Here is a 27,516-nt window from a genome sequence, read left to right on the forward strand (position 1 = left end):
TAGGGTGAATACAAGCAATACGAATCAGTGATCTCAATGCAAAGCATTAACTTTTTATTTCCTCATAAGAAGTTACAAAAACTCCTGTTGAAAACACTCAACAGAAATATCCACCAAATAGTAAATAAATTGCATATGCGAAATTCCCAAACACAAGTCTATCCAAAAATCCCTAACCCTAACCCTACTTTCTTGCAAGGTTACAAACTTGAAAATCTCTGTGAGCCCTTTAATTTTGTGTAATCTTCTTCTAAACTTTATTAGTTGTTCATCTTAACACATTCATGCTTTGAGGAAAGTTGGTTTGCAACATAATGACATCAAAAGAGCTTTTATAAGTGGCACAAATTGTTAAGGGAGAGACTGCACATTGAGCATTCAACTGTGTTACAACAGGAAATTCTGTTCAGGAATTTTGTGGACTCATTTTGTGTTGAATTCCCCGGATGGAAGCTTCAAATCCATGATGCATGTGAAATAACTAGCAATGCTTATTACTTTTTTGGCTCCATACAGTTCAACTTAAATGGATTTGTACATCAAAATGATGCACACTAAAAACTTAAAATAACCATTTCAATATTTTCAGTTTAATAATTGTAATAAAAATAATTATCAGCACATCAATTAAACAGTTACAGATGATTCACTCTTTTGACTGTAGTCATAATAATATGTGTGGATGGCTTTGATTTTTAAGGGTGCTGATTGTATCCTTTGCTCTTTACTTGGCTTTCTGTCTGTTTTCCATTCAGTAGAATGCCAGTGTTTAATACTTAGGTAATGTGGTTCTGTATTTGTTTCCCGTGTCAGAAAAGTCCCATTATCTTCCTCTCCTTTTTCTTTCAGTCCTTCAACCACTAGTTCTTCTTCAGAAGAGTCAGAAAAGATGCTTCTTGCATCTGAATCTGGATGTTGACATTAGACAATAAATAAGTTTTCCATATGTAAATTGATTATAACTGGTTGAAATGGACCTCAGCAACTGTGGTTGAGGAGTTGAACTCTTTACTTGAAATGAAAAAATTGAGCCAGTTGGGCAGTTCAACCATGCTGTTTCCCTACTTGCCATTAATAACATCTGGTAATAGGGTAAATTTATTCACCAAGAAGAATATTTATTTTGTTCAATAGACTCAATTGATTGCATCCCCAAATATTTTTGTGCTCTGGGAAAAGGCCTGTGGAGTGAAGGGGAAAACCTGTGTGGGTGTTCATTTCACAAAAAGAGCATGGATTTAAAAAAATGATACAGGTATTAGAAAGCTTTACCCTCACTTCACTCAACTTACTGACTACCATGAGTTCAATGTGGTTGCTTGTAACAGGTAGAGTGTCAGACATTAATGTTGCTCTATCAACACAATAACTTCCTTATAACTATAGGCTTACCATCAAACTCATTCCTAATGAAGAATGAGTTCAGATCAGGCTTGGGAATATAAACTCCTAGCTTAGAGAGAGCACGCCAATCCAAGTATCTTGCTCTGTAAGACAAGTATAACATAAAATGAATAAATAAATATTGAAAAAAAGAAGAAATAAGTAAAACATTGAAAACAATGTTTATTTAGAAACCCACCATCTAATCAGGAGTTGAGCCATAGGAGTTAAAAATCTTTATCTTTAAGTAAGGCACTGGTTTTTTTCAGTCTTCACTTTCACACTTGGTCTCTCAGATCAGTGACAGAGTTAAATATGGTGTAGTCAGTATCGTACCTGTTGTACCTTGCTCCAGTTAAAAAGCTGTGAAGACTTTCACCATGGGGAGGTACTCTGTAAGAGGAAGATTAATAAGAAGTCTTGATCATGATTATATAAATATTTAATTTGCTTCATAACCAATCCATTCCTTTAATTGCAAAAATATTCATAAGTGTGCTTAACCCTTTCACCCCTGAGGATGATTAGCATCTAATTTCTCCTTACATTATCACCCCTGAATCAAACATTTAGGTCATGAGAATGAGGGAAATGATAAATGACTACATATTAAGCTATAGATTTTTGAACAAATTATCCTTGTTGGAACATTAGAAAATGTAAAGAGAACAGTGTGGAGAATATATGTCCTGATGTTAGGATGTAAAGGATTAATTGAAGGAATAGGTAGGAATTGTTTATGTACTTCACAAGTTAGAGTTAATTTTTGTAAGCAGTTCTTGTCTGATTAAACTGTGTCTTCTTGTTTTTCATTTTCAGTAAACAATGTAGATGTAAGAGTGTCAGGGAGTTTATAATTAAATATTTTTAAAGAACATTTGTTACCTAGTAATGTGTTATATTGTTTTTGTTTTAAAAAGTTAATATTCTCCTTTCTAAACCAATCTGGTTTGATTTTTTAGAACAGAAACATTATAAACCTCTTTTTGATGGTACCTGTGCATCTGAACGTATTAAAATTATTAGGAGTTTTAAGACTTAATTCACTTCATCTGTGACCACATCTGAATGTATTAAAATTCTTAGGAGTTTTAAGACTTAATTCACTTCATCTGTGACCACTACTTATGCCTACGAAATCTAGAAAAGCCACCATTTTCACATGATAGATAAGTTCACCAAGTGACATGTGATTCAGTAACTGACATGGCTTTTGTGCAGCATGATTTCGAGAAAAAACCTATAAATTAGCTGTAAATTTGACTCCTTGTTTTATTTTAGTATTTTTTGGCAATTAATTTATTTATCAAGTTAAAACATAACCTTTGCAATTAAATTTATGGCAAAAAAATTCTTACTGTTTGTGCATTGGATCACTTTTGAAGAATCTGTAGTCATCACCTAAAAATGATAAAAATTTTTTAAATACTTATAAAGTAACCAATATATTTAAAAACAGAAAAAAAGGCCAAATGGCACTGCTTGCAAGAGTGATTGGAGACACATCAAAGTTTCCATGATGATCTGAAGATCTCTTTCTCGAGACAGATCAACAAAGTATACATCTTAGCTAACACAACATATGGTCAAGTAAACATTAACTCTCATTTGGATCATCATATTCAAAACCTTTTGGTATTAAACTTAGTAATTCAATTGGGAAGGCAGATTCTGTATGGATAAGACCAGCGTGTTACAGCCTTGTAGAGTAAACCCTATAAACATCTGTATTTACCAACTAAACACCACAACTGACAGACACTTGTTTTGGGACCAGACAGTTTATTAAATGTATATATCCTACGTAAATAACACACTAGACTATGACATATTGAATGAATACACTAAACCAACCGTCTAGTAATCAGGAATAGACTACAAACACGAATGAGGTTAAGATACAATCAAAACTTTTAATGGTGTGGGTGGGAGGGAAACTAAAACTTTCTTAAAGCTAGAAATAAACTTGTTGCTTGCTTGCTTGCTAGATTACTAATAACACATGTACAGATACCTAAGCGGCACTACTAAAGTAATTTTGCAAGTAAAACGTATTAGTGTGGTGAATAGCCATTGGCTCTACCCAAGTCTTATGACTTATATGCTGAACAAATTGCTCAATCTAAAGAAAAGGAACCCAGGCCTCTCAGTTATCGATGTCTAGATTCATATTAATAGAGATTAATATTCACAGAAATGTGTCAACTTACGAATTTCACATAAACGTTTCTTGTTTGTTGCTGATTTAAAATTTGAGTGGGATAAATGTGAACTCATGGAAACTGATGAGGCTGACTGACATCTCAGCAAGCTGAAATTGCAATTGAGTGAAAATGAGGAAAACGTGCATCACGTTTTAAGGTAAAACTGCTAATAAATATAAAAAAATCTGCTTTTTCCTTTACACTACCTACAATTGTGCATTAAGTCTTTCAATTTCTTGTCATATTTCTGCATCACACCCAGTGCAAAGATTTCCGTACAACCCCATACTAGTCTAAAACAAACCCACAGTCTTGAAGTTAATCGATTTTTTGCCACATTCCTTTTATCCAAGTACCAAATTATTACCCAACCAAAACAGAACTATTCATGTCAATGCGCAAGTTATTAAAGGGAAGTTATTGGTAAACTTTATCCAACACAAAGAGGGTTTTGTAGAGTTCCAAAGGCAAGACTCCCATTAGAAACATTGCACATTAATAACAGTGAGTTGATATTTACCTTGACTTTGTATGTCTTCCAAGGTGCGATGACTGTTCCCTTGCAGTGACAGGACGAGAAGCATAGTTGTACACTGTACATGAAGATTGAGGCCTAAAAGGCTGACGTGGAGACTTTCCAACATCTGGCATACTTTGGTAATCCAGTGGAGAATACTCACTTGCATGGGGTCGTCTCAGTGCAGATCCAACCAAAATATGCTGTTCGATATACAAACAATATTAATTGATCTCTCCCATTTCATGAACAGTCTGTTAGGGATAGCAGAACTACAAACTGAGTCTTACTTGTGAATTCCGGTCGTGAATATCTTGCTCTATGGAAACACAGTTGTGACTTTGCTGACTGCATGGCCTGGAATCAACTGTGTTCCAGGAACTGCTGCTCTTCTTGAATCTTTCAGCTGATCCGAGACAAGAGTTTTTGAAAAACATATTTTCACTCTTGAAATATATGTATATATGTTTACGTTTATTTAAAGGATTAGTATGCGTACAATTTAGAGTTTAAAATGAAGCACCTTAACCAATTGCAATCTGAGCCGTTTCTAAACCATGCGGATGTTTCACATCTCGTATCTCATGCAAATCCAGATCAGCAGATCAAGTGTCGAGATACAAGAAGCAAAAATATTCAAGAGCGACATTTGCGAAATAGAACCAGAGCAAACCATTTCCCTACTAGTTTATTACGCAAATTTTCACGAACAGTCAAGCTGTGATCCATACCTTTTCTCTTGGGTAGTTGTTGCGCGGGATCGAGGGGTATACGAAATTGATAGTACGTTAAACTGCCCCTCTTTTCATGCATCTTGTGAGCTCATCATCCTCTAGAGATTTCAAAACCCCTGTTCATTCAGTTGATTAAGTGTTGTAATCCGAAATCTATAATAAACCTACGAAGGAATTATATCTCGTGCGACAAGGAAAGTCGCCATATTTGTCTTCTCCAGCGTCAAATCGTGGTTGCCTTGGCAACAAACTCTTTGGTAACCAGTTTTCCCTTCTATTTCTCCCTTAAGTAGGATTTTTGCGTTATCCTTTCAATTTTCTCACTCTACATATGTACGTGTGTTTGTTAAAAAATGAAATTTTTTGCACTTGTATTTTTCACTTAATACGGTCACACACTGCTAATTTTTTTTCCTGAAGTTTATTTACGCTGCAATGCGAAACTGGGCTCATGCCAACCTCTCGTTCAGGAAAAAAAAACCCTCTGCGATATAAAAGAAGGAAAACTCCTTGAAAAGAAGAAAAAGATTCGCCCTCCTCCAGATCTTCTTATGGTGAAAATCCTCCGGATGAGATGTCTTTTCATCATAAATATAAAAGGATATAGTGAGACAAAAAATAATTGTTTTAAATTTGTATAGAATATTTTCAGCTAGTTAAACCAGCTATTTCCAAGCAGGGCTGACAGTACAGTGGTCTCTAACACTTAATTGAAAGCTTAACAAACAAACTGAACAGGTTCCAGTGCCTTCGTACAGACGGTTACCAGTAAAGTCGATGAGCTTCATAAGGTAGATGTTGTGATTTGGAGAGCGTAAAAGTGCGTCGCAAAGAAATTTAATCGGTCAAGAATTCCGAAGTCACCGCGAACTCAGCAGTTTGTTTCTTAACAATCAAAATTCTCTAAGGGTTACTTTGTCCTTAAGACAATAAAGTTAATTATCTAAACGAGCTTTTACGATGCCTATTCTTTTTCCACCAATCCTCACTTAGCCTAGCGAAACTTGCGGAAAGTTTGTCACAAACAAACTGATGGCTTCCATGGCAACATCTTAGACGTGACGTCACGGCAGAGTAATCAACGTGATCTTCCGCAAGAACCAAATTTTCATGACAAAACATTGTGGAATTTTTCTCTAATCACGGTGGAACATTTCATAACATAATCGCGGATACTCGGACTTCGGTACACTATTAACGTCGAATTTTGAAGTTTGATACCGCGCATTGTTTGGAGGAAGTCTGGTGACTTCTTATTTTATTTAGAACGCTGTTCGAATGCTTTGAGTTCAACATGTCATTTTACAAACGTTCAACTGAGTGCAGCTGGAATTTCTGCAGACAGCAACTTCTGTGACCGATTTATATTACCGCTCATCGAGATTCCTGTCTCCCTAAAACACTCAACAGAACAAGCATTAATATGAGTAATTTAGCGATGCTAAAATGTCACACATCTCAGAGCGGGAAACTGCGGTTGAATCTTATCGTAATATTTGGCTTGATTTTTGTGAGCTTCACCGGTAAGATCATAATCACATACATGTCATTATCATTTCAGATGCGCTTTTCTATTGTGGCGTTTAAGGAAATGACTTTACAGAAATCTTGGATGTTGAACTTTTGTGTTCTCTTGCTTAGGTCTAGCTCGAGCAGCTTGTGATTGTGGGACAGAATGTTCCTGTAGTCAAAGCAATTGTACTGCTGGACAATATTGGGTCTGTAGTAACTGTGTTGACTGTCCTGCTGGACACTTGTAAGTAACAAATCTTCCCGTGACCTGTACTCACTATTGTACCGATACATAGGAATATCCAGGACCCAAATGTTTTGCCAAAGGACTCGAGATTATACATACAGAATTTATATTAACTGTTGGGGGTTGTCTATCGGCTTGAACCTTCTGTTACACTTACTTGTATACTTTCATCTCACGTTGTATTGATATTAAAAGTGGTTGCAGAATATATTGTTTTTATCTCAATTGGATAAGAGGTTTCTTTAAAGCTAATGATATTATAACTTTATTTTAGCTGCCTGGGAAACAGTACTGCCCCTGAGCCCTGTCCAGCGGGAACCGAAAATCCGAATACCGGTTCAAAAAACTCATCCGATTGTACGGTAAGTTTAATTATTTAGGTTTCTTTCCATCTCGAAGCTTTTATCCTTAACATTTCTCATCGCAACCCCAACTGTTGGAAATTATGAACTGAACCTAGAAAATGATGATTAGCTAAAGTACGTTTAGACATTCAGCTTTCTTTTATCGGGATTTTGTAATATTATATCAGGTTTTTAGTGGAATAGGAAAGTCAACCTTGTAGTTTCTTTATTTGTTAACTTTATTTTCACCATTTTTCAAAGCATGCAGCATAGAAATTTGACTTTACCAGGTAGCCTCGTGCAAACTTAAAGTTACTTTGCAGCCACATCTATCTTCAATGTGGGCCTAGTCACTGATTAGAAATTAATACCTGTGGTGATGGTAAAGTAGTCTTCATCTAATGAATCGAATTAATGCAGGAAGGAGAAGACAGAGACAACTAAGCTTCGAGCATTAACTGTTTCAGTCCTAAAGCATGTTAATTCTTTACTCTGATTGCCATACATTTCATATAATTTTAGCCTTGAGAATTTAGTGCAAACTGTCAAACAATTTAACTGATATCTTTTCTCATCTCCTTCCTCCTTAAAAAAAATTTTGTTAATGAAATGAGAAAAACTGATGTGGCTGTCTTTAATAGGCTTGTGTATCGGGAACAAACAGCACAGCAGGTTCAGTAGCATGCACTACACCTTGTCCTGCTGGTTACAACTGTACTTTAGCTGGAAATATCACATTGTGTCCCGTTGGAACATATTCTAATTATGGAGAAGGAATCTGTCACTCTTGTCCTACTGGTAAAGTGTGCTTGGATCCTACTCAGCAACCTCAGGTACAAACCAAATTTCATTTAAATTATTAATAAATCAAAGTAAGGTTATTGACAATGATTAATTTCTTGGATATACAATTGACCAAAGGTACAACTTACAGAGTCAAATAAAAGCAGTGAAATTAAAAAAAAAACATGATTTTATGGAATGAACATGTTGTGGTTTAAATTTTTAGCTGGTGTTGAATTTTACAAACCAGTTTGATTGATAATTTCTTTTGTTCAAGCTATAATTATTAATAATCCCTAAAGAGAAAGAAAAAAATTAAACTTGTGCTGTCAGACAGATATAAATCTAAGGTAATATTTTAACCACGACATGTATTCCATGCCGTCTGTGCTTATCCAAAATAAGGAACAACTTTCATGGTTAACATGAATGTATAACATCTTGTGCTGTCTCCCACACAATGATACCAGTAGGCAAAATTAGGTGAATTTTTTTGTTTTCTTAGTATTGCCCTGGAGGTTATGAACCAAGTCTTTTGCAATCAAACTGCTCAGTCTGTGAGCCAGGAACATTCTCATATAATGGCACATCTTGTCAATCATGTGCCAATGGAAGCTATAGTCTTGGAGCAGCAGCAGAATGTACTGTTTGTCCACCTGGAAATCAGTGAGTCTTGTTAATACTACAAAATTATTTAGGAATACATTGAATAGCACTTCTTCTTCAATGTAAGACAGAATATCTTGAGTACAAGTTCATAGCTGTTTTTCAAGCAGAGAGAATTATCAGTCCATGTTTTCAAGGATGAAGTAACAAACCTTAATTGGACAAAAGTGATAGTACATATCATTTATAGATGTCCATTAATGTGGATACACCTAAATGTGAACAGTGTGTGTCCCCTACTTGCATGTACATCTATGAAGACATATCAGACAGCAATTTAAGTTTTCCATTTCAGAGTTACCACTCTAATATACAAAGAAGCTAAATGAGAGCAAGTGTAACTCTTATATTGCTTTTAACAGATGTTCCAACCAAACAGTTGTGCCAGTTAGATGTAATCCTGGAGAGTATGCTGCTGCAGGGCAAACTTCTTGTTTACAATGTGATAAAGGATTTTATTGTCCAAATGTTTCCTTAGCAAGTCCTTTGCCTTGTTTCAATGGTACCTACACAGACACTGTTGGGCAAACACTATGCCAGTTGTGCACAGCAGGACATTTTTGTCCCTTTGCTTCTCAAGGGGAGCAGCCTTGTGAGAATGGAACATACAGTAAGAATGGCTCAACTGTCTGTAAAGAGTGTCCAGGTGGACACAGGTAAGTTATGTCAGATCGTTGAAATAAGTGCAATGTCTGCTTTGGTCTGATGAATAAAGTTTTATGTATTGAACAAATAAGCTTCATCATTGATAAGTAAATGCTTCACTCTTTATCCCAGAAGTATCAACAGTAATCCAACAGTATTACCCCTTAATTACATATAAAGGTCACAAAAATAAATGATATGATGGAAAACTCAAGAAGCCCTTGATTGTTAGACAGTCTCCTCTGCAGTACTATGGGAAATTTATAGAGAACTACATGGAAAATTTGCATACGTAGTTTAGTGTGTAAAGGGTGAGGTATAGCCAGTCACCAAAGTCAAAGTGCAATAATTCATTGTATTTAATAAGTTATTGAATTATCCAATTTATGTGATATTGCAGTTGTGCTGACCCAAGTACTGATCCATCTGAATGTCCAGCTGGTAATTATGCTCCATCAGGGAGTTTACACTGTCAGTCCTGTCCAGTGGGATCTCACTGTCCATCATCAGGCCTTTCAGTATATGTCCCTTGTGTTAATGGCACTTACACAGACAGTGTAAATCAAAGTATTTGTCAGAGCTGTCCAGCTGGTAAAAAATGTTCAAATCCTGCTCAGCCACCTGAGGATTGTCCAAGTGGGACATATAGTAAGGGTGGGGCAACAGAGTGTACCATTTGCCCTGAAGGCCATCAGTAAGTATTTGATTATCACAAATGCGTGTACCATGTCATTCTGTGTCTGTACAAATGAAAAGCCTTTGTGATAGGAATGAATAATATTCCTACCTAAATTTTATTTTTTAGATGTCCTGTGAACTCAGCTGATCCAATCCCTTGCACAAATGGTACTTTTGCTCCAGCGCATAGTATCTTTTGTCATTCCTGTCCTATTGGTTCACATTGTCCATCCGAGAAGCTTCCTTATCATCTCCCTTGTGCGAATGGGTCTTATTCGGTTGTGAAGAATGCTACACGCTGTTTAGAATGTATGCCAGGTTTTAAATGTCCAAATCCTGCTGAAGAACCAGTGGAATGCCAGAATGGAACTTACAGTAAAGCTGGAGCTACCCACTGTATAGTGTGTCCAAGTGGCCACAAGTAAGGAATTCATTGTAGTATTTTCTTTGTGGATGTCAAATACCCTTTCACCTTGAAATTCCATTATTATCAGGGTTTGTTTGTGTGAGTTAAGCTTGGGTGTGCATGCACATGCTGAGGCAAGAGGGGGGGAAGGGGGGGGAGGGAAGGAGAAAATCAGTCATTACATGATCAATATTCTGGCAAATACATTATCTGTGTAATGATCTCTGTGGTGGTAAGTTTTAATAAGCTTTCTACATTTATTTATTATTGTGTATTAGAAGTGAATAATGGTGGTAAACATGAATTTGATGGCTATGCCTAACAATAGTATTTGGTAGATGAATATGCACCAGGAGCAGAAGTTTGATTGATGCATTTCTTTTACAGGTGCACAGACAATTCAGCTGACCCAATTCCATGTTATCAAGGATCCTTTGCTCCATCGAGGAGCATTGAGTGCCAGGAATGTCCTTTGGGGTCTCACTGTCCAGCTAATGCCTCAGAGAAACATGTTCCATGTGATCCTGGGTCTTTTGCTAATGTTACATCACTCACCAAGTGTTTAGAATGTCCAGCTGGATTCATTTGTCAGAATCCTTCTCTAGCCCCAGTGCCCTGTGAAAATGGAACTTACAGTAAAGGTGCTGCTACAAACTGTACCATGTGTCCAGCAGGATTCAGGTAGACTATGGCAGATTTTAAACATTTCAACACTCCTGTCTAGTGCCTTCATCAGGGGGGATCTAATCGTTGCAACAAGAGGTCCTATTATGTGCTCACTAGTTAGCTACCCTATGTTCTGATGATGTGTAAAGAGACATCAAGTAGTTAGCTGCCATCGTTAAAATTTTAAGGGGCATGGGCAGAGGGTCAGTTGGTTCACAAACACCAGAGTCCGCATTGCTAAGTATTGGTTTCATTTGTATTTCAATAACTGATGCATAGAAAACAATGTGCTTTCATCAAGTTTGAGATTTTGGTCTCCTTTGTAGAGTGCTAAGGGATACAAACTCATGGTCCGCACTGGTTTTTCTTCACTAAAGTTGTGAATAGATGAATGCTGCATAATGTTTGTGCATTAAAGTAAGCATTCATTTTCAATATGCTTTTTCATTCATGCCCCAGGTGTCCCAAAAAGGGCTCAGACCCTATTCCATGTGAGGCAAAGACATATGCACCAAGTGGGAGTCTTGTTTGCTCTCAGTGTCCAGCTGGATCACATTGCCCTTCAGCTCAACTATCCACTCATGTTCCTTGCCGTAATGGAACATATGCAGATTCAGAAGGACAGGATACATGTAGCCAATGTCCAGAAGGATTCAAGTGCCTAAATCCTGCTGTCTCGCCAGTCCCTTGTGAAAATGGAACCTTTAGCCTCACTGGCTCTACTCAGTGCACCATTTGTCCAGCAGGATACAGGTAAGAAGGTTGGGGTTACTTCTTTTAGTTTCTGTGGAGCTAGTTCAAATGAAGGGCTTCTTAGCTGTCACGAGGTGCAAATGAAAATTAGCATCCTCTCTTACTTTTCAAAAGGAACACGGAAAATGACTTGAACTAGAAAAATTTGTTTCATTTTATTTGTACAATGTAGGAGCGTACTCGTTATAATAATTGATTAATTAATCATTACAGTGTGATGATACTCAAAGTAGTTTAGAAACTTATAAATGCAACTTGTGTCGTATTATGTTAGTGTGTTAAAGCACGGCATCTTATAACTGTTGCAGCATCCTAATATTGCTCTAGAGAACCTGCTGTAGGCACAATTAATTAAAGTCATTGTAAAACTGCACCTCATCCTTCATGTAATGGTAAAGTGTTATTGTGGCTTGTTGGAATTCTCATGCAGATCTGTAATAAGCACCACTTTAAAGGCTGTGGAATGCACCACAGATGTTTTTATAACTTCAGTACACTATCACTTGTTTTCTTCCTCAAAATATATCATCACCTGAGCTGTTAACTAACCTCATAAAAGTTATTTAAAGACACTTCAGCTTGCACAGAGCATCTTCATCTAGGAGCATGTCACTTTAATACTTTTTTAACTACATCAGTGAAGCACTACTGGCACTTGTTGGCTGAGTTCACAAATACATGTGTTTGAACAACTTCATTATTACTCACAAACCTGGCCATTTCAGTTGCCCAAATAAAACAGCTCCTGTGGAATGTTCAGCTGGTTCGTATGCTGCAACAGGTAGCATTGAATGTCAACCTTGTCCCAAAAGAGCTTCATGTCCAACCAAAGGACTTTCTACATATGTACTATGTACAAATGGAACTTATTCAAATGCTGAAAGTCTGAGTGATTGTAAACAGTGTCCAGCTGGCTTCCAGTGTCCAAGTGTTGGAATGGAAGCACCAGAAGAATGTGCTAATGGAACATACAGTAACACAACTGGTGCTCAATATTGTATTTTGTGTCCAGAGGGTCATAGGTAAGGTTAATGCAATAGTCAATCCATGCATTTATCCATGCATTGATCTGGTCATTCATACATATTCATGGTGCAATCAACACTTACAGTTCACAGATGCCACCTTTTCAGAACAGAAAACAACAATACACCTTTCACTTGGAGACATATGTCAGTATGTGGAGTTCATCACACCAGCACCAATGCATACCACTGTGTTATTAATTAGCATCATTCTTGTTGGTCTTTATGATAAGGTTGTTACCTTTAACTAATCTTCCAATAATCAATCCAGTTTTCTATATTCTTTGGTTGGCTTTTAACATTGAGCAGTTAGATGCACTCATGGTTTTGTAAAGTTCAGGGCACCATCTTTGATGTACCTCTACCAAAGAACCACATGCAAATTCTTTGTGTTGGCACAGAAGATCATGACCAAGAAACCTATCACCTCACTAAACATCTAATTTCACCAATGAAGCACCACTTCCAAGTGTTGACTAAATTCACAGATACATTTTTTTTAACAATTTTATGACAAATCTCAATACCTGGCCATTTCAGTTGCCCAAATAAAACAGCTCCAGAGGAATGTTTAGCTGGTTTGTATGCTGCAGCAGGGAGCATTAAATGTCAACCTTGTCCCAAAGGAGCTTCATGTCCAACTAAAGGACTTTCTACATATGTGCTATGTTCAAATGGAACTTACTCAGATGCTGACAGTCTGAGTGATTGTAAAGTGTGTCCAGCTGGCTTCCAGTGTCCAAGTGTTGGAATGGAAGCACCAGAAGAATGTGCTGATGGAACATACAGTAACACAACTGGTGCTCGATATTGTATTTTGTGTCCAGAGGGTCATAGGTAAGCTGTTGGGCCTTTAATGAGCACTTCTTTTCATGTGATTGATCCACATCAAGACATTATCAACTTATGATTCATTGTCATTGTCGTCTTCATCATCGTCATTATTTTTCTCATCATCATCATCAGCATCATCATCATCATCATCATCATTATTATTATTTCTATTGTTATTGTTAATGTCAGAGCACTTGATACATGTATCATTATGGATCTCAAGAGAGTGTCTTTTTGCTTATGTTTATTATTACTAGAACAATTATTATTAGAACAATTAATTGACATTGTTTAGAAGGATGATAAAATAATGAGTAACCCTAAAATTTTGTTGTTGTTTAACTTATTCTAAAACAGAGGATTATTACACAATTTAATGACCAAGAACTACCCAAAAATGTAGTTGTTACATATTGTGAGTACTGTGATATTCCACTAAACGTAAGCTTGAATAACCTTGTTGATTAAGTTCACTTAACACTCAAATTAGCATAGGGAGCACTGTTCACTCAGAGGCACCAGTCTGTTTGAGAAGATCAACACACTTGTACAATGCATTGCATCGTTTCACAGAAAACGGCTCTACTTATTTGGATATATGTTAATACTTTTAACTCCTCTTGTATTCTCAAATCTCTCCAACTTGTTGTCATGCACTCTTTGGTTGACACCTCACATCTTTGAGTGTGGAACACTCCACTTGTTTTTATAACCTCAGCACACTATCACTTATTTTCTTTCTCCAAGTATATGACATCACCTGAGCCGTTTCACTAACCACATACAAGTTATTTATAGACACTTCGGTTCCCACAGAGCATCTTCACTTAGGAGCATGTCACTTTAATACTTTTTTAACTACATCAGTGAAGCACTACTGGCACTTGTTGGCTGAGTTCACAGATACATGTGTTTGAACAACTTCATTATAACTCCAAAACCTGGCCATTTCAGTTGCCCGAATAAAACAGCTCCTGTGGAATGTTCAGCTGGTTCATATGCTGCATCAGGGAGCATTGAATGTCAACCATGTCCCAAAGGAGCTTCATGTCCAACCAAAGGGCTTTCTACATATGTACTATGTTCAAATGGAACTTACTCAGATGCTGAAAGTCTGAGTGATTGTAAAGTGTGTCCAGCTGGCTTCCAGTGTCCAAGTGTTGGAATGGAAGCACCAGAAGAATGTGCTAATGGAACATACAGTAACACAACTGGTGCTCGATATTGTATTTTGTGTCCAGAAGGTCATAGGTGAGGGTTTGTTTATACACAAGATTTCTCTTTTAAAAAAAAAAATCAATGTATGTAGCATTGAGATTGGGCAAATTTTAACTTTTACCAAACTGATCATGGTCATGTATGTAACATTTAGAATATTATGTATACATGTTTTGATTGGACACCAGAATACTTTTAAGTGACCCTACCTTTTATATATAATTCTCAGTCATAGTAAATATTCATGCATGCTGGAGAGTCAGATATGTTTTTTGTCATCCATATGGGGCATCATCTCATCTTCTCATTTGGGATATTCGAAAGAAGCATGTTAGTTATTGTCAACAATTAGGAAAGAGATAGAGAACATGTTTTTATAAAAGAATACAGTTTCTTCCATGGATGCACTTGTTGTTGCTTCAGAATAAAGTTATGACACTCAGTTATTCACTAGTCTGTTAATAGCATAATTGGAAAGTTTTGTTTGTGATGTGATTTGGTTTTTGTATCTTTTATGAAAAGGATCAGTGTAAACCATCAGCTTCACTTAGAAACTCACTTTAAAATTAAACACATTTTCATTTGCAAATTTATAGCTTTTGGTTATGCATCTGTAGTGCTGTGGTTATAAGCTAAACTCCACATTTTATTCGATTCTATTTCTTAATGTTTATTCCTTGTGATTTTAGTTGTCTGAATAAAACAGCTCCTGTGGAATGTTCAGCTGGTTCATATACTGCAGCAGGGAGCATTGAATGTCAACCTTGTCCTAAAGGAGCTTCATGTCCAACTAAAGGACTTTCTACATATTTTCTATGCTCTAATGGGACTTACTCAGATGCTGAAAGTCTGAGTGATTGTAAAGTGTGTCCAGCTGGCTTCCAGTGTCCAAGTGTTGGAATGGAAGCACCAGAAGAATGTGCTAATGGAACATACAGTAACACAACCGGTGCTCGATATTGTATTTTGTGTCCAGAGGGTCATAGGTGAGGCTATTGCAATTTATCAATCCATGCATTGATCTGGTCACTCATTCATGGGATACAAGCAACATCTACAGTTGACTAATACCACCTAACTTTCCATTGGCATCTTCATCTATTCTTCATTCTTATGATAAAGATATCCAGTTGGTAACAGATGAAGTTACCATCTGCTCTAAGAATCCTTCATCCATGCATTTGTTTGTTCTTCTTTGCATTTTGACTTTTCTGTGCTGTATTCCAGTAAATATGATGACTGCATACTGCATTTATATTATCTGTTGATATTGGTAGGTTTTTCGTGAGTTTCTTAGTATGATTTCTACACCATTAAATCATATTCTTACACAATACAAGGATATGCTGGCTATGTCATCAGATTTTTCAACAGTTCATTTTGAAATGTTCATATCATTCATGTTTTCATTTATTGATATGGTTGGTAGCAGGATTTAGTAGCAATGTTTGTAAATATCTCAATATTTGTTATTCTTGCCAGAAAACCTGGTTAAGAGGTGAATCTGAATTTGCACATTCAGGTTTTATTTATAATAGTTTACATATTGGTTATATATTCAATCTGTACTGACTTTGTAAATAATTTTTTGATTTGTAATATATTTTAGTTTATGGCTATACATTATATCTGTAATACTGAGGTTATCAGCCAAACTCTTTTTTTTCTTCTATTTTTTCTCTTTGTGCCTTTTTCTGGGGGTTTTAGTTGTCCAGATAAAACAGCTCTTGTGGAATGTTCAGCTGGTTCATATGCTGCAGCAGCAAGCATTAAATGTCAACCTTGTCCCAAAGGAGCCTCATGTCCAACCAATGGACTCTCTACTTATTTTTTATGCTCTAATGGAACCTACTCAGATGCTGAAAGTCTGAGTGATTGTAAAGTGTGTCCAGCTGGCTTCTATTGTCCAAGTGTTGGAATGGAAGCACCAGAAGAATGTGCTAATGGAACATACAGTTATGCAACTGGTGCACAATATTGTATTTTGTGTCCAGAGGGTCATAGGTGAGGTTATTGCAACAATCAATCCATGCGTCGATCCATGCGTTGATCCATGCATTGATGTGGTCACTTATTCATGGAATACAACCAACACCTACAGTTGACTAATACCACCTAACTTTCCATTAGCGTCTTCATCTATTCTTCACTCTTATGATAAAGATAGCCAATTGGTACACAGATGAAGCTACAATCTGGTCAAAGAATCCTTCATCCATGCATTTGTTATTTCTTCTTTACATTTCAACTCCTCTGTGTTGGCTACATTGACTTCTTAGCGTTGGATACCAGTAAATGTGTTGATTACATACTGCGTTCATATCATCTGATAATATTGGTGAAACTGACTTTTAAAATTGAATTTTTAGTTGTCATGTTTATAGTTGTTGTTATGCATAAATCTGTAATACTGTAGTTATAAAGCAACATCCTCCCTTCATTCGATTCTATTTTTGAATGTTTTTCCTTGTGATTTTAGTTGTCCAAATAAAACAGCTCCTGTGGAGTGTTCAACTGGTTCATATGCTATAGCAGGGAGCATTGAATGTCAACCTTGTCCCAAAGGAGCTTCATGTCCAACTAAAGGACTTTCTACATATTTTCTATGCCCTAATGGGACTTACTCAGATTCTGAAAGTCTGAGTGATTGTAAAGTGTGTCCAGCTGGCTTCTATTGTCCAAGTGTTGGAATGGAAGCACCAGAAGAATGTGCTAATGGAACATACAGTTATGCAACTGGTGCACAATATTGTATTTTGTGTCCAGAGGGTCATAGGTGAGGTTATTGCAACAATCAATCCATGCGTTGATCCATGCGTTGATCCATGCATTGATGTGGTCACTTATTCATGGAATACAACCAACATCTACAGTTGACTAATACCACCTAACTTTCCATTGGCGTCTTCATCTATTCTTCACTCTTATGATAAAGATAGCCAATTGGTACACAGATGAAGCTACAATCTGGTCAAAGAATCCTTCATCCATGCATTTGTTTTTTCTTCTTTACATTTCAACTCCTCTGTGTTGGCTACATTGACTTCTTAGCATTGGATACCAGTAAATGTGTTGATTACATACTGCGTTCATATCATCTGATAATATTGGCAAATTTTTTAACAGTTCATCAGTGTGATCTCTACACCTATGAATTTTATCCTCTAGTCAATGGAATCACCTGTGGGCTATATCATCAGATTTTTTCAACAGCTCATTTATACAACTTTTACATCATTCATTCATTCATCTGGTTGGTAGCAGGATTTGGTTGAGATTTGTCTTTTTAAAAGTTTGTTCCTGTTAAGATGCTAAATACTCAGTTCTATTAATTGTACAGTCATATGTTTTTATTAGTAAATATGTCTCTCCAAACGTTAATAGCAATTGTTGTGCTCACCCAAACACCTGGATAGAAGGTGAAACTGACTTTTAAAATTGAATTTTTAGTTGTCATGTTTATAGTTGTTGTTATGCATAAATCTGTAATACTGTAGTTATAAAGCAACATCCTCCCTTCATTCGATTCTATTTTTGAATGTTTTTCCTTGTGATTTTAGTTGTCCAAATAAAACAGCTCCTGTGGAGTGTTCAACTGGTTCATATGCTATAGCAGGGAGCATTGAATGTCAACCTTGTCCCAAAGGAGCTTCATGTCCAACTAAAGGACTTTCTACATATTTTCTATGCCCTAATGGGACTTACTCAGATTCTGAAAGTCTGAGTGATTGTAAAGTGTGTCCAGCTGGCTTCTATTGTCCAAGTGTTGGAATGGAAGCACCAGAAGAATGTGCTAATGGAACATACAGTTACACAACTGGTGTGCAATACTGTATTTTGTGTCCAGAGGGTCATAGGTGAGGTTATTGCAATAATCAATCCATGCATCAATCCATGCATTGATCTGGTCATTCATTCATGGGATACAACCAACATCTACAGTTGACAGATACCACCTAACTTTCCACTGGCATCTTCACCTATTCTTCATTCTTATGGTAAAGATGGCCAGTTGGTACAAAGATGAAGCTACAATCTGGTCTAAGAATCCTTTATCCATGCATTTGTTTGTTCTTCTTTACATTTCAACTTCTCTGTGTTGGCTACATACTACAATCATATCATTTCATGATATTGGCAGATTTTTTTAGCAGTTTATCAATGTGATTGATACAGAGGTCAATCATATCAACTATTCAATGCAAGAACATGCTGACTTTGTCATCATATTTTCCCAACAGTTCATTCATATGAGGTTGACATCATTCATGCTTTCATTCATTCATTTATCTGATTGGTACTGGGACCTGCAGGAGATTTCTATCCTCTAAAATCTGTCCCTCTTAAGATGCTTCATGCTCAGCACTCAATACCAGTAACAGTACAGTGATTTGTTTTCATTATGTTTCTGCAAACATTTATTATTCTTGCCCAAATGCCTGAATTAAATTGAAGGTGAAACTTACTTAAAATTAAATTTTTAATCTGTAATGTATACAGTCGTTAGTTATACATTTAATCAGTAATACTGTGGTGATTAGGCATACTCTTTTCTTTTTATGTTTCCTCATAATGTTCATCTTTGGGGTTTTAGTTGTCCTAATAAAACAGCCCCTGTTGAATGTTCAGCTGGTTCATATGCTGCAGCAGGGAGCATTGAATGTCAACCTTGTCCCAAAGGAGCTTCATGTCCAACCAAAAGACTTTCTACACATTTTCTATGCTCTAATGGAACTTACTCAGATGCTGAAGGTCTGAGTGATTGTAAAGTGTGTCCAGGTGGCTTCTATTGTCCAAGTGTTGGAATGGAAGCACCAGAAGAATGTGCTAATGGAACATACAGTAACACAACTGGTGCGCAATACTGTATTTTGTGTCCAGAGGGTCATAGGTGAGGTTATTGCAATAATCAATCCATGCATCAATCCATGCATTGATCTGGTCATTCATTCATGGGATACAACCAACATCTACAGTTGACAGATACCACCTAACTTTCCACTGGCATCTTCACCTATTCTTCACTCTTATGATAGAGATGGCCAGTTGGTACACAGATGAAGCTACAATCTGGTCTAAGAATCCTTCATCCGTGCATTTGTAAATGTTCTTCTTTACATTTTGACTCCTCAGTGCTAGATACCAGTAAATGTGTTGATTACTTACTGCATTCATATCATCAGATGATATTGGTAGATTTTTTTAAGGGTTTATCACTGTGATCTCTACACCAATCAGTTTCATCCTGTAGTCAATAGAATCACCTGCTGGCTATATCATCATATTTTTTCAACAGCTCATTTATACAAGGTTCCTATTGTTTATTCATTCATTCATTCATCTGGTTGGTGCTGGAGAATGCTGGAGATTTTTGTCTCTAAATGTTTGTCCTTGTTAAGATACTTTGTACTTAGTACTAGTACAGTATTATGTGTTTTATAGTATATGTTTTTTGATGTGTCTCTTCAAAGTATTCAAGCATTTACTATTCTTGCCAAACACCTGGATAGAAGATAAAGACTCGCAGAGGATTTAAACCCAAATAAGTTTAATTCTGTGTTTTTAATTAACATTTTACTTGCTACCGTAACTTACTTTTGTTTGTTTACCAGTAACAAGTTCATCTGCATATTAACAGTGTGTACAATTGTAATATGTAATCATTATCTGACTTAATCCTTAATACTTTCATCAGGTGCACTGTTAAGAGTGAGGCCCCTGTGCCATGTGGAAGAGGATATTATGCTTCTGAAGCAAGCATGTCATGTCATGTATGTCCTGTAGGATTTTATTGTCCTCTCTTGATCACTGCCAGTCCACAACCTTGTCCTTCTGGATTTTATGCAAATGAAACTAAATCCGAGAGCTGTGAGGAATGTGAAAGAGGTATCAAGTTTTTTTAAAATAAATAATGTGTTGGTATTTAGTTTTAGTATTTATGAGTAAATCAGGTGGTAGTGCAGGTTAGACCACTAGCTCTGATTTTTTTGATGTTCTTATCTGAATTTTCACTTTACTTACTGATTTGGACTTTTATCATTACTGGTAGATCTTTCACTTATAAATTAAGATAAACTGTTCTTACAGTTTGATTTGTCCAAAAAAAAATTGATCCACCTTTGACTTTCTTAACAGGTCACAAGTGCCCAGACCCTACTCTGTCTCCAACAGAGTGCCCTGCTGGTTATTTTAGTGCAGTAAGGGGTCAAACAGCCTGTACTCAGGTAAATAAAAACGAGACTTGTACTTGAATAAGCATAGTTACATACGATATTTGCAATGTATTAAAAAACTGCCCTGTAATCTTACACTCAAATCATTTGGCTAGAATGAAATGTTGTACATTGTCTATCAGTGACTTTTAGCTCGGAGCCCATAGGTTTTTTTCTGAAGTGATGTGTTGTTACCCAAATTAATGTTTGCTTTTATCTCTTTTTAAAAAAATTAAGTGTCCTTGAGCAGCTGATTTATTAACTGTATCACCTTGAGCTGAGAAAAATTTAATTTTGTGTTTGTTCTTACAGTGTGCACCAGGATACTATTCTGAAACAACAGGGCAGTCAACTTGTCAGGTGTGTCCTGCTGGAAGCCGCTGTCCCCTGAGAGACAGCTCACCAGTTCAATGTGTTTTTGGCCAGGTATGTACAATGTTTTATTTGAGTGGTTACTTTCATGCTCTTTTTGCTGCAGTGATCATCATTATTTTGGTCCTCCATCTTTTGGACTTCTCTTCATCATTATCAATGCCATTGTTTTTAATAACACCACCACTGATATGTTGGTTAGAAGAATTTTCACACACCACTGTCAGTAGCTCTGTCAGGCTGATCACCACAGCCCTATCTTTATTGTAAACTAAATAACACCATTCCTACAGTCATTAAAAAAAACAATTAGAACACAGATGGAAAGGTTGTAAGAAGGACAAATGATTTTTTAGTATAACATGAAATCTTGTAGCAGGGTGCACAGGTGGTAAAAATTGGTGATGTCCAGTGGTATTGTGCCTGTTACTAGTGGTTTTTTTCACACAGCTAGTGGAATACAATGCTTATTACTGCTGATTTTATTGCAGTATTCCCCAGAGGCCTCTACAGAATGTCTTACATGCCCAGCTGGGGAAATCTGTTCAGATCCTGCACTCCCACCAGTCACATGCAGTGTGAGTGTCGAAAGTTTTAATTTCTGTTTTGATTCACAAGGCTATTTGTTTGCAGAGCTACATGTACAAAAGGGAAAGTTTTCTCTTCAACTGCTGTAGATCCTCACTTAGATGACAATTTTCATTTTTTTTCCTAGGTTGGAACTTACAGTAATGGCTCTCACTGTATTCCATGTAATGTTGGCCATTATTGTCCATCTCCTACAAATGTTCCTCAACCCTGTCCTGATGGTACCTACTCTGATGAAACAGGAGCAGTTAGCTGCAAAGTGTGTGATGCCGGACATTCCTGCCTAAATCCATCCAACTCACCAGTTCCATGCTCTGCTGGAGAATACAGTATATCTGGACAAGTAACATGTACTGTAAGTATGTTTCTCAACTATGTTGTAAGGGGGCCAAAAACTGTTTGTCATTTATTAAATAAGACCAACTTTTGAAGTACTAAGCAAAGCTCACATCATGATATTTGTTATTTGTTAGCTGAAATATTTTCTGGGTGTCCCAACAGAAATGTCCAGATGGTAGATACAGCCTTGGTGGAGCATCTTCTTGCCTTATCTGCCCAGCAGGACGGTCATGTGTAAATGGTTCTGATCCAATATCTCCAACAGAGTGTCATCGAGGAACATATAGTCCACCTGGAGTTGGCATTTGTCATGCATGTCCACTTGGAACCTATTCTAACACAGGGGCATCATTTTGTTCTCCTTGTCCTGCAGGACACTCATGTAATGATCCCAGCCAGACTCCAGTAGCATGCACCTCTTCAGAATACTGGAACAACGGTGGAGAGGTATCATCACTTAAGCTGTTAAAATTTTTTTAAAAGCCAAGACAGGAACAAAAAGCTCATCCAACATATTGCTGGGTTTTTGGCTCCTACATGTCTTTCAACACACACAAAATAAATGGTTGGGGTTTGATTTAGGGTACAACAAGAGACTAAGGATCAGTTATACAATTCTCTTGCAACACTTAAATACTTGTGTTTTAGGTGCTAAGAAGGGCATGTGTGACTGTAGTGTATTTTGCAATGTTGTTTTGCTGTATAAGTTGTTTATCTGGTTGTACATCACAGATCCCACGTTGTGCTCCATGTCCTGCTGGCTACAACTGTACCAATGTGACTCAGCCTCCAGTGCCTTGTATGCCAGGTTACTACTCACTTCAAGGAAATGCATTGTGTACAGAGTGTGAGGCTGGACAGGCATGTACTGATCCTGCTCAGGCACCAAAACACTGTCCTGTTGGTACCTACAGCCAAAAGGTTAGTAGCTCTTAGTCTAAGAAACATTTCTTTGGCTCTTCTGTGCCTAAGTGCACTGGTAAGAATAAAGTACTGAATAGGGCACTTGCTCAAACAAGATGCCCTACAGCAATGGATTTGGATGAAAGATGTCCTACGCTGTAGCTCAGTAGAGTCCTTATCTGAGTGTGTTGTTGTTTTAATGGTCTTGTTGGTTCTGTAAAGAAATGGAAACCATGATCATGAGTGTGTTCTTTTTGCCTTGTGTTCAACTAAGAATTCAATATGCATTTAGGGTGCAACATCCTGCAAACATTGCCCTGCTGGTTATAGCTGCCCATTTCCAAGTTCCACTCCCTCTCCATGTTCCAATGGAGAGTTCTCCTTGCGAGGACATGCAAACTGTACAGTATGTCCAATTGGATACATGTGCCCATCCACCAAGCAGAGGGCTGTTCGGTGTTCACTTGGCACCACAACATTTGGAGAGAGTGGAAAGGAAATTTGTAGTGACTGTCCTGCTGGATTTAAGTGTCCAAACCCAGAGTGAGTAACTAGCATTAAGGTGTGGGTCTTACTGAACAGTGCAGTACATTACCAATAAGAATAAGGAGATAAGCAAGTATTTCTTCAAGGTGTAAAACAATCTTGGTAGAACTGGTTTGTACATTGAGTAAAAGAAGGAGTAGATTTTGGTGGAAAAAAGGGAAGAAGGTGTTGAAAGATATATCTCTGAATTTGTTTCAAATGTGTATTTTAGGTCAAATGCAACAGCTTGTATGAATGGAACTTACAGCATTGGCAAGTCAGTGCGATGTTTGGAATGTCCGGCTGGTCACAAGTGTCCAACAACCAATGTAAGTTTTCATAGATTAAACAATGAATTTTCTGTGTTAGAACAACACTACACTGGAATTCGTTCTGTTACCAGTTGATGTCCAAATACTAATAATTTAAAATAATAATCTTGTGCAAAGGTTGGTGCAGAGAGATCTTGCACCAAATCAAATTCCAAGTGGTGTTCATGTGGTGTTCATGCCCTCAGACATGCCTGAGTTAAATTCTTTGCTCCATAGTAGTTGATTGCATTAGGTTATCCTTTAACAAATACATTCTGTACTAAAAATTGCTCAGTGTTGGTGAGAATTGAATGTTTTCTTTACTCAGACATACCCCATTGAGTGTCTTCCTGGACAGTACAGTCTTGCTGGCAGCCTGTCTTGTACTGACTGTCCAGCAGGTATGGAGTGTCCTTCAACCTCACAAAAACCAACAAGACAATGCCAGCCAGGTTTGTTCTTTGATTTTTTTTCCTAGAAATTATTGTGCACTCAATAGTACTCCAAGGGACTCTTGTATGATATCAAAATATTATATTGGCAAAATGGCTGAACTCTTTCTGAATATTGCAGTTAATGTTTGATTTGGGTGTTATGTGGTAGAATGTCAGGAGGCATATTTGTCAATAAGTATTTCAGAATGATTTCAGCTAAAGACATTGGACTATCAACTTGTAAATGTTATGTCATACAAGTTAGCCACAGTATTTATTGGTTTACATGTGAGCTCAACTTAATTTAACATTGTTATCTTTTTGTTTAGGATCATATTCTGATGGAAACGACCAGTTTTGTACTGTCTGCCCATTAGGAAAGTTTTGTCCATTCACCAATAACTCAACGCAAATCAACTGTGAGGATGGAACATATTCTTGGGGTTATCAGGAGCAATGTACCCCATGTCCCAGTGGATGGATGTGCCCGAATAAAGATGGAACAGGAAATGTTAAATGCTTACCAGTACGTTTTAACCGAGTATCCAAGATTTATTTCATTATGCACCACTGAACCTGTAGCAGCACAGAAAAGTTCTTTGTTGGTAGCTGATGACCATTTCAGAATCTCTAGAGATTTCAAATTTGTAAAGTGTATCACTACTTGATTACCTACAGCTAGTAATTGCCTACAATTAACTTTAGCTTTATTGCCTACAATTAACTTTAATTAACTTTATCTATCAGCTAGATACTAGATTGAAGGAGAATGTGTGCCAGTCACAGTGATTTCTTCTTGCTTTTCTTTCTCTCAAGGGCACTTATTCAATTGGCAGACAGATAGACTGCATCCCTTGTCCAGCTGGCCAGGCTTGTCAAAGAACAGACACAAATCAAACTGTTACATGTCTGCCAGGCACATATTCAGTTGGATCACAAACAGTATGTTGTCATTCTCTATTATTCTGTTGTTGCACAGGGTTTTGTTACCATTACTTTTCCAATTATGTCTTATAATACACTATTTATTTTAAGTAGTCTGAAATTTGCAGGGAAGCTACCTTTACCATATTTCCTCTTTTGCTAAATGTTGTCAAACCTGTATTTTGTAGTCATGTACATGGTGCCCTCCAGGATATAAATGTCCAAGCACCACAGAGAGTAAGGAGATAGAGTGTCCTGATGGAACATACAGTAAGGGAGGACAACAAAACTGTACTGAGTGTCCTCCTGGATATGCCTGTCCATCCAAAACAGATGACTTTAAAGTCCAATGCTCTGCAGGTTATTACACTCTTGGGCGGGAACAGGTTTGTTTATGAATCAAATAGTTTCAGATAAATTCCTTCAGCAATAATTTTACTTATGGGGCACAAATTCTGTGGCAAAACAAATTTGCTACTAAAATAAAGATGGATAAAGGTGATATAAATGTGGAATTATTGCTTGTGCAAACAAATTTTCATCTTTTTAATGTTAGTTAGCCATAGAATTCCTCAAGTTCCTGATGGTACAGTTGTAAAACTACTCTTTCTTTCAATGATACATAAATTCATTTCCCTTTCTTAAGGATTTAAAGTATATATATAATTTCATTTACTTTTGTCCTACCACTGGAGAGAATTGCTGTATTTTTGGTACCCCTTTAAGAGCCCGCTGTAATTGGCAACGCTGTTGTGGTGTCCCTACCATTATTTGTCATTTTTTTTCTTTCATTTTGTTTTTTTTAGATTGTTGTTGTATGGCAAAGTTAATAATAAATAAATAAAAATAAGATATTTCAGAAATAATTTTCTGGTGCAAAGTGTGTTCCAAAATAAACAATCTGCATAAATTTATCACACTTCATCATTAACCAGCTTCAAAGTAGACTGATGCTTTATAAATGCAACTTTATCTTTTGCTAGCAGAGGGGCAGAGAATTAAATGGTAGCTCATATCCTTCTGCCAAATCTGGTGTGAGTATAAGCTGCATCTAAACATAGAAGTTTAAGCCATGCTTTAACTCTAAATCATAACAATTAAATACTATTATAATAGTAATAACAAATTTAAGAAGCAAAGGTGCACTCCAACATACATTGTTTTGATTTGTTCTAAATTTAGAATTGCTTTAGATTAACAGTAAGTAATTGATTGATAAATCAGTGTAAAAAGTTGATGTTTTGTGTAACAGATGGTATAAGAATTGCATGATGCTACTTATTTTTTGCTTTCTCTAACCAGACTGATATAAAGTCTACTACTACCATGCACTACTACTACTATGAGGGTGTAATGAAGAAGGAATCTCTTTTATCATAAGCTTTTGAACTGCTAGACTTTTACAAATAATAAACAAAACTTTACAATAATATTGGCAGCATTCATATTGATTTGAAACATTACACAGGTAAGATAGATGTGTGAAAACAGTATTCCATGATGGTGGTCATTGGTTACCAGGATGGGCATCCATTCTATGAATAAAAGAGCATTGAATGTTAAATTTTGTGAGGAGGAAAATTTGGAATTGATTTATCACCCATATGTATAATAGACATTTAAATGAAGTGGATGAAGGTTTATAAATGTTTGAATTTTCATTTTATTTAAGTTTAATTGTCTTCATTCATATTCTTATGGCCAAGTTTTAAATAAACTTCAAACATTTCACAGCACAAAGTAACTCATGAGAAAATTTTTTTAACTGTTATTACTTTCCCCCTAGGTTTGCACTCGATGCCCAGCTGGATATTTTTGTCCAAATATCACATCCTCACCCATTCCATGTGTAGATGGATCATACAGTTTGGGTTTAGCAACCAGCTGTATAGAGTGCCCAGCTGGTCATTTCTGTGAGGCTAACAAGAAAGACTCAGTTCCGATGCCATGTCCTGCTGGTGAATACAGCAACAAGTCAGCCACAATATGCACCAAATGCAGTGCTGGTTATGCTTGCAAGGGATCAGACACAATTCCCACACCTCCATCTGGCTTATGTCCATTGGGTCATTATTGTCCAGATGGCCTTCGTGAGGTGGACTGTCCAGCTGGTACATTTGGTAATATCACTGGTGCAGCAAGTGAAGCTGAGGGCTGTCCACCTTGTCCTGCAGGTTTTTTCTGCCCTGCAGGAACAAGAGGTTATCCCACCCATAGGTTAGTGTTTCAAACGACATTAACAGGACTACTCACTTTATATTAACCAATAATTGTTAGCTGTGACAAGCCCTCT

At 36.8% G+C, this 27,516-nt stretch overlaps 2 protein-coding genes across 6 annotated transcripts in view; one reads left to right on the forward strand and one right to left on the reverse strand.

Moving 5' to 3' along the window:
- Positions 1-31: 31 nt before the first annotated feature.
- On the reverse strand, positions 32-5,163 carry LOC131788315 (uncharacterized). The gene is made up of 8 exons (XM_059105405.2): positions 4,836-5,163; positions 4,395-4,510; positions 4,108-4,307; positions 3,594-3,694; positions 2,742-2,784; positions 1,720-1,776; positions 1,393-1,487; positions 32-908 (listed from the first exon to the last, which is right to left on the reverse strand). The coding sequence occupies exons 1-8, from the start codon at positions 4,915-4,917 to the stop codon at positions 628-630; spliced, it is 975 nt and encodes a 324-aa protein (XP_058961388.2). The 5' UTR covers positions 4,918-5,163; the 3' UTR covers positions 32-627.
- Positions 5,164-5,959: 796 nt separating this feature from the next.
- The window catches only part of LOC131788308 (uncharacterized), a 57,687-nt gene continuing 36,130 nt past the window's right edge, over positions 5,960-27,516 (forward strand). Inside the window, exons 1-32 of one of the 5 annotated variants that reach the window (XM_066168303.1) lie at positions 5,960-6,361; positions 6,480-6,594; positions 6,872-6,959; positions 7,583-7,774; positions 8,230-8,390; positions 8,753-9,046; positions 9,436-9,729; positions 9,841-10,134; positions 10,507-10,800; positions 11,245-11,538; positions 12,264-12,560; positions 13,104-13,400; positions 14,352-14,648; positions 15,305-15,601; positions 16,323-16,619; positions 17,095-17,391; positions 18,176-18,472; positions 19,210-19,506; positions 20,311-20,501; positions 20,751-20,839; positions 21,140-21,253; positions 21,691-21,777; positions 21,915-22,142; positions 22,289-22,573; positions 22,859-23,047; positions 23,322-23,572; positions 23,787-23,883; positions 24,194-24,317; positions 24,629-24,825; positions 25,116-25,241; positions 25,412-25,609; positions 27,010-27,440. In XM_066168303.1, coding sequence (XP_066024400.1) covers positions 6,262-6,361; positions 6,480-6,594; positions 6,872-6,959; positions 7,583-7,774; positions 8,230-8,390; positions 8,753-9,046; positions 9,436-9,729; positions 9,841-10,134; positions 10,507-10,800; positions 11,245-11,538; positions 12,264-12,560; positions 13,104-13,400; positions 14,352-14,648; positions 15,305-15,601; positions 16,323-16,619; positions 17,095-17,391; positions 18,176-18,472; positions 19,210-19,506; positions 20,311-20,501; positions 20,751-20,839; positions 21,140-21,253; positions 21,691-21,777; positions 21,915-22,142; positions 22,289-22,573; positions 22,859-23,047; positions 23,322-23,572; positions 23,787-23,883; positions 24,194-24,317; positions 24,629-24,825; positions 25,116-25,241; positions 25,412-25,609; positions 27,010-27,440 — 7,109 coding nt within the window. In that variant the 5' untranslated portion in view covers positions 5,960-6,261. The remainder of the gene's footprint in view (positions 6,362-6,479; positions 6,595-6,871; positions 6,960-7,582; positions 7,775-8,229; positions 8,391-8,752; positions 9,047-9,435; positions 9,730-9,840; positions 10,135-10,506; positions 10,801-11,244; positions 11,539-12,263; positions 12,561-13,103; positions 13,401-14,351; positions 14,649-15,304; positions 15,602-16,322; positions 16,620-17,094; positions 17,392-18,175; positions 18,473-19,209; positions 19,507-20,310; positions 20,502-20,750; positions 20,840-21,139; positions 21,254-21,690; positions 21,778-21,914; positions 22,143-22,288; positions 22,574-22,858; positions 23,048-23,321; positions 23,573-23,786; positions 23,884-24,193; positions 24,318-24,628; positions 24,826-25,115; positions 25,242-25,411; positions 25,610-27,009; positions 27,441-27,516) is intronic. The other 4 variants (XM_066168304.1, XM_066168305.1, XM_066168306.1 and 1 more) reach the window with 4 other exon arrangements.

The sequence above is a fragment of the Pocillopora verrucosa genome, chromosome 6 (genome assembly GCF_036669915.1).
Source record: "Pocillopora verrucosa isolate sample1 chromosome 6, ASM3666991v2, whole genome shotgun sequence".
Classification (NCBI taxonomy): domain Eukaryota; kingdom Metazoa; phylum Cnidaria; class Anthozoa; order Scleractinia; family Pocilloporidae; genus Pocillopora; species Pocillopora verrucosa.

Coding starts and splice junctions, on each gene's coding strand:
- LOC131788315 (XM_059105405.2), bottom strand. CDS start 4,917: ATGCATGAAAAGAGGGGCAGTTTAACGTACTATCAATTTCGTATACCC. Junction 4,511..4,835: donor ACAACTACCCAAGAGAAAAG/GTATGGATCACA, acceptor GTCTCGGATCAG/CTGAAAGATTCAAGAAGAGC. Junction 1,488..1,719: donor ACTGGAGCAAGGTACAACAG/GTACGATACTGA, acceptor CTTGTCTTACAG/AGCAAGATACTTGGATTGGC.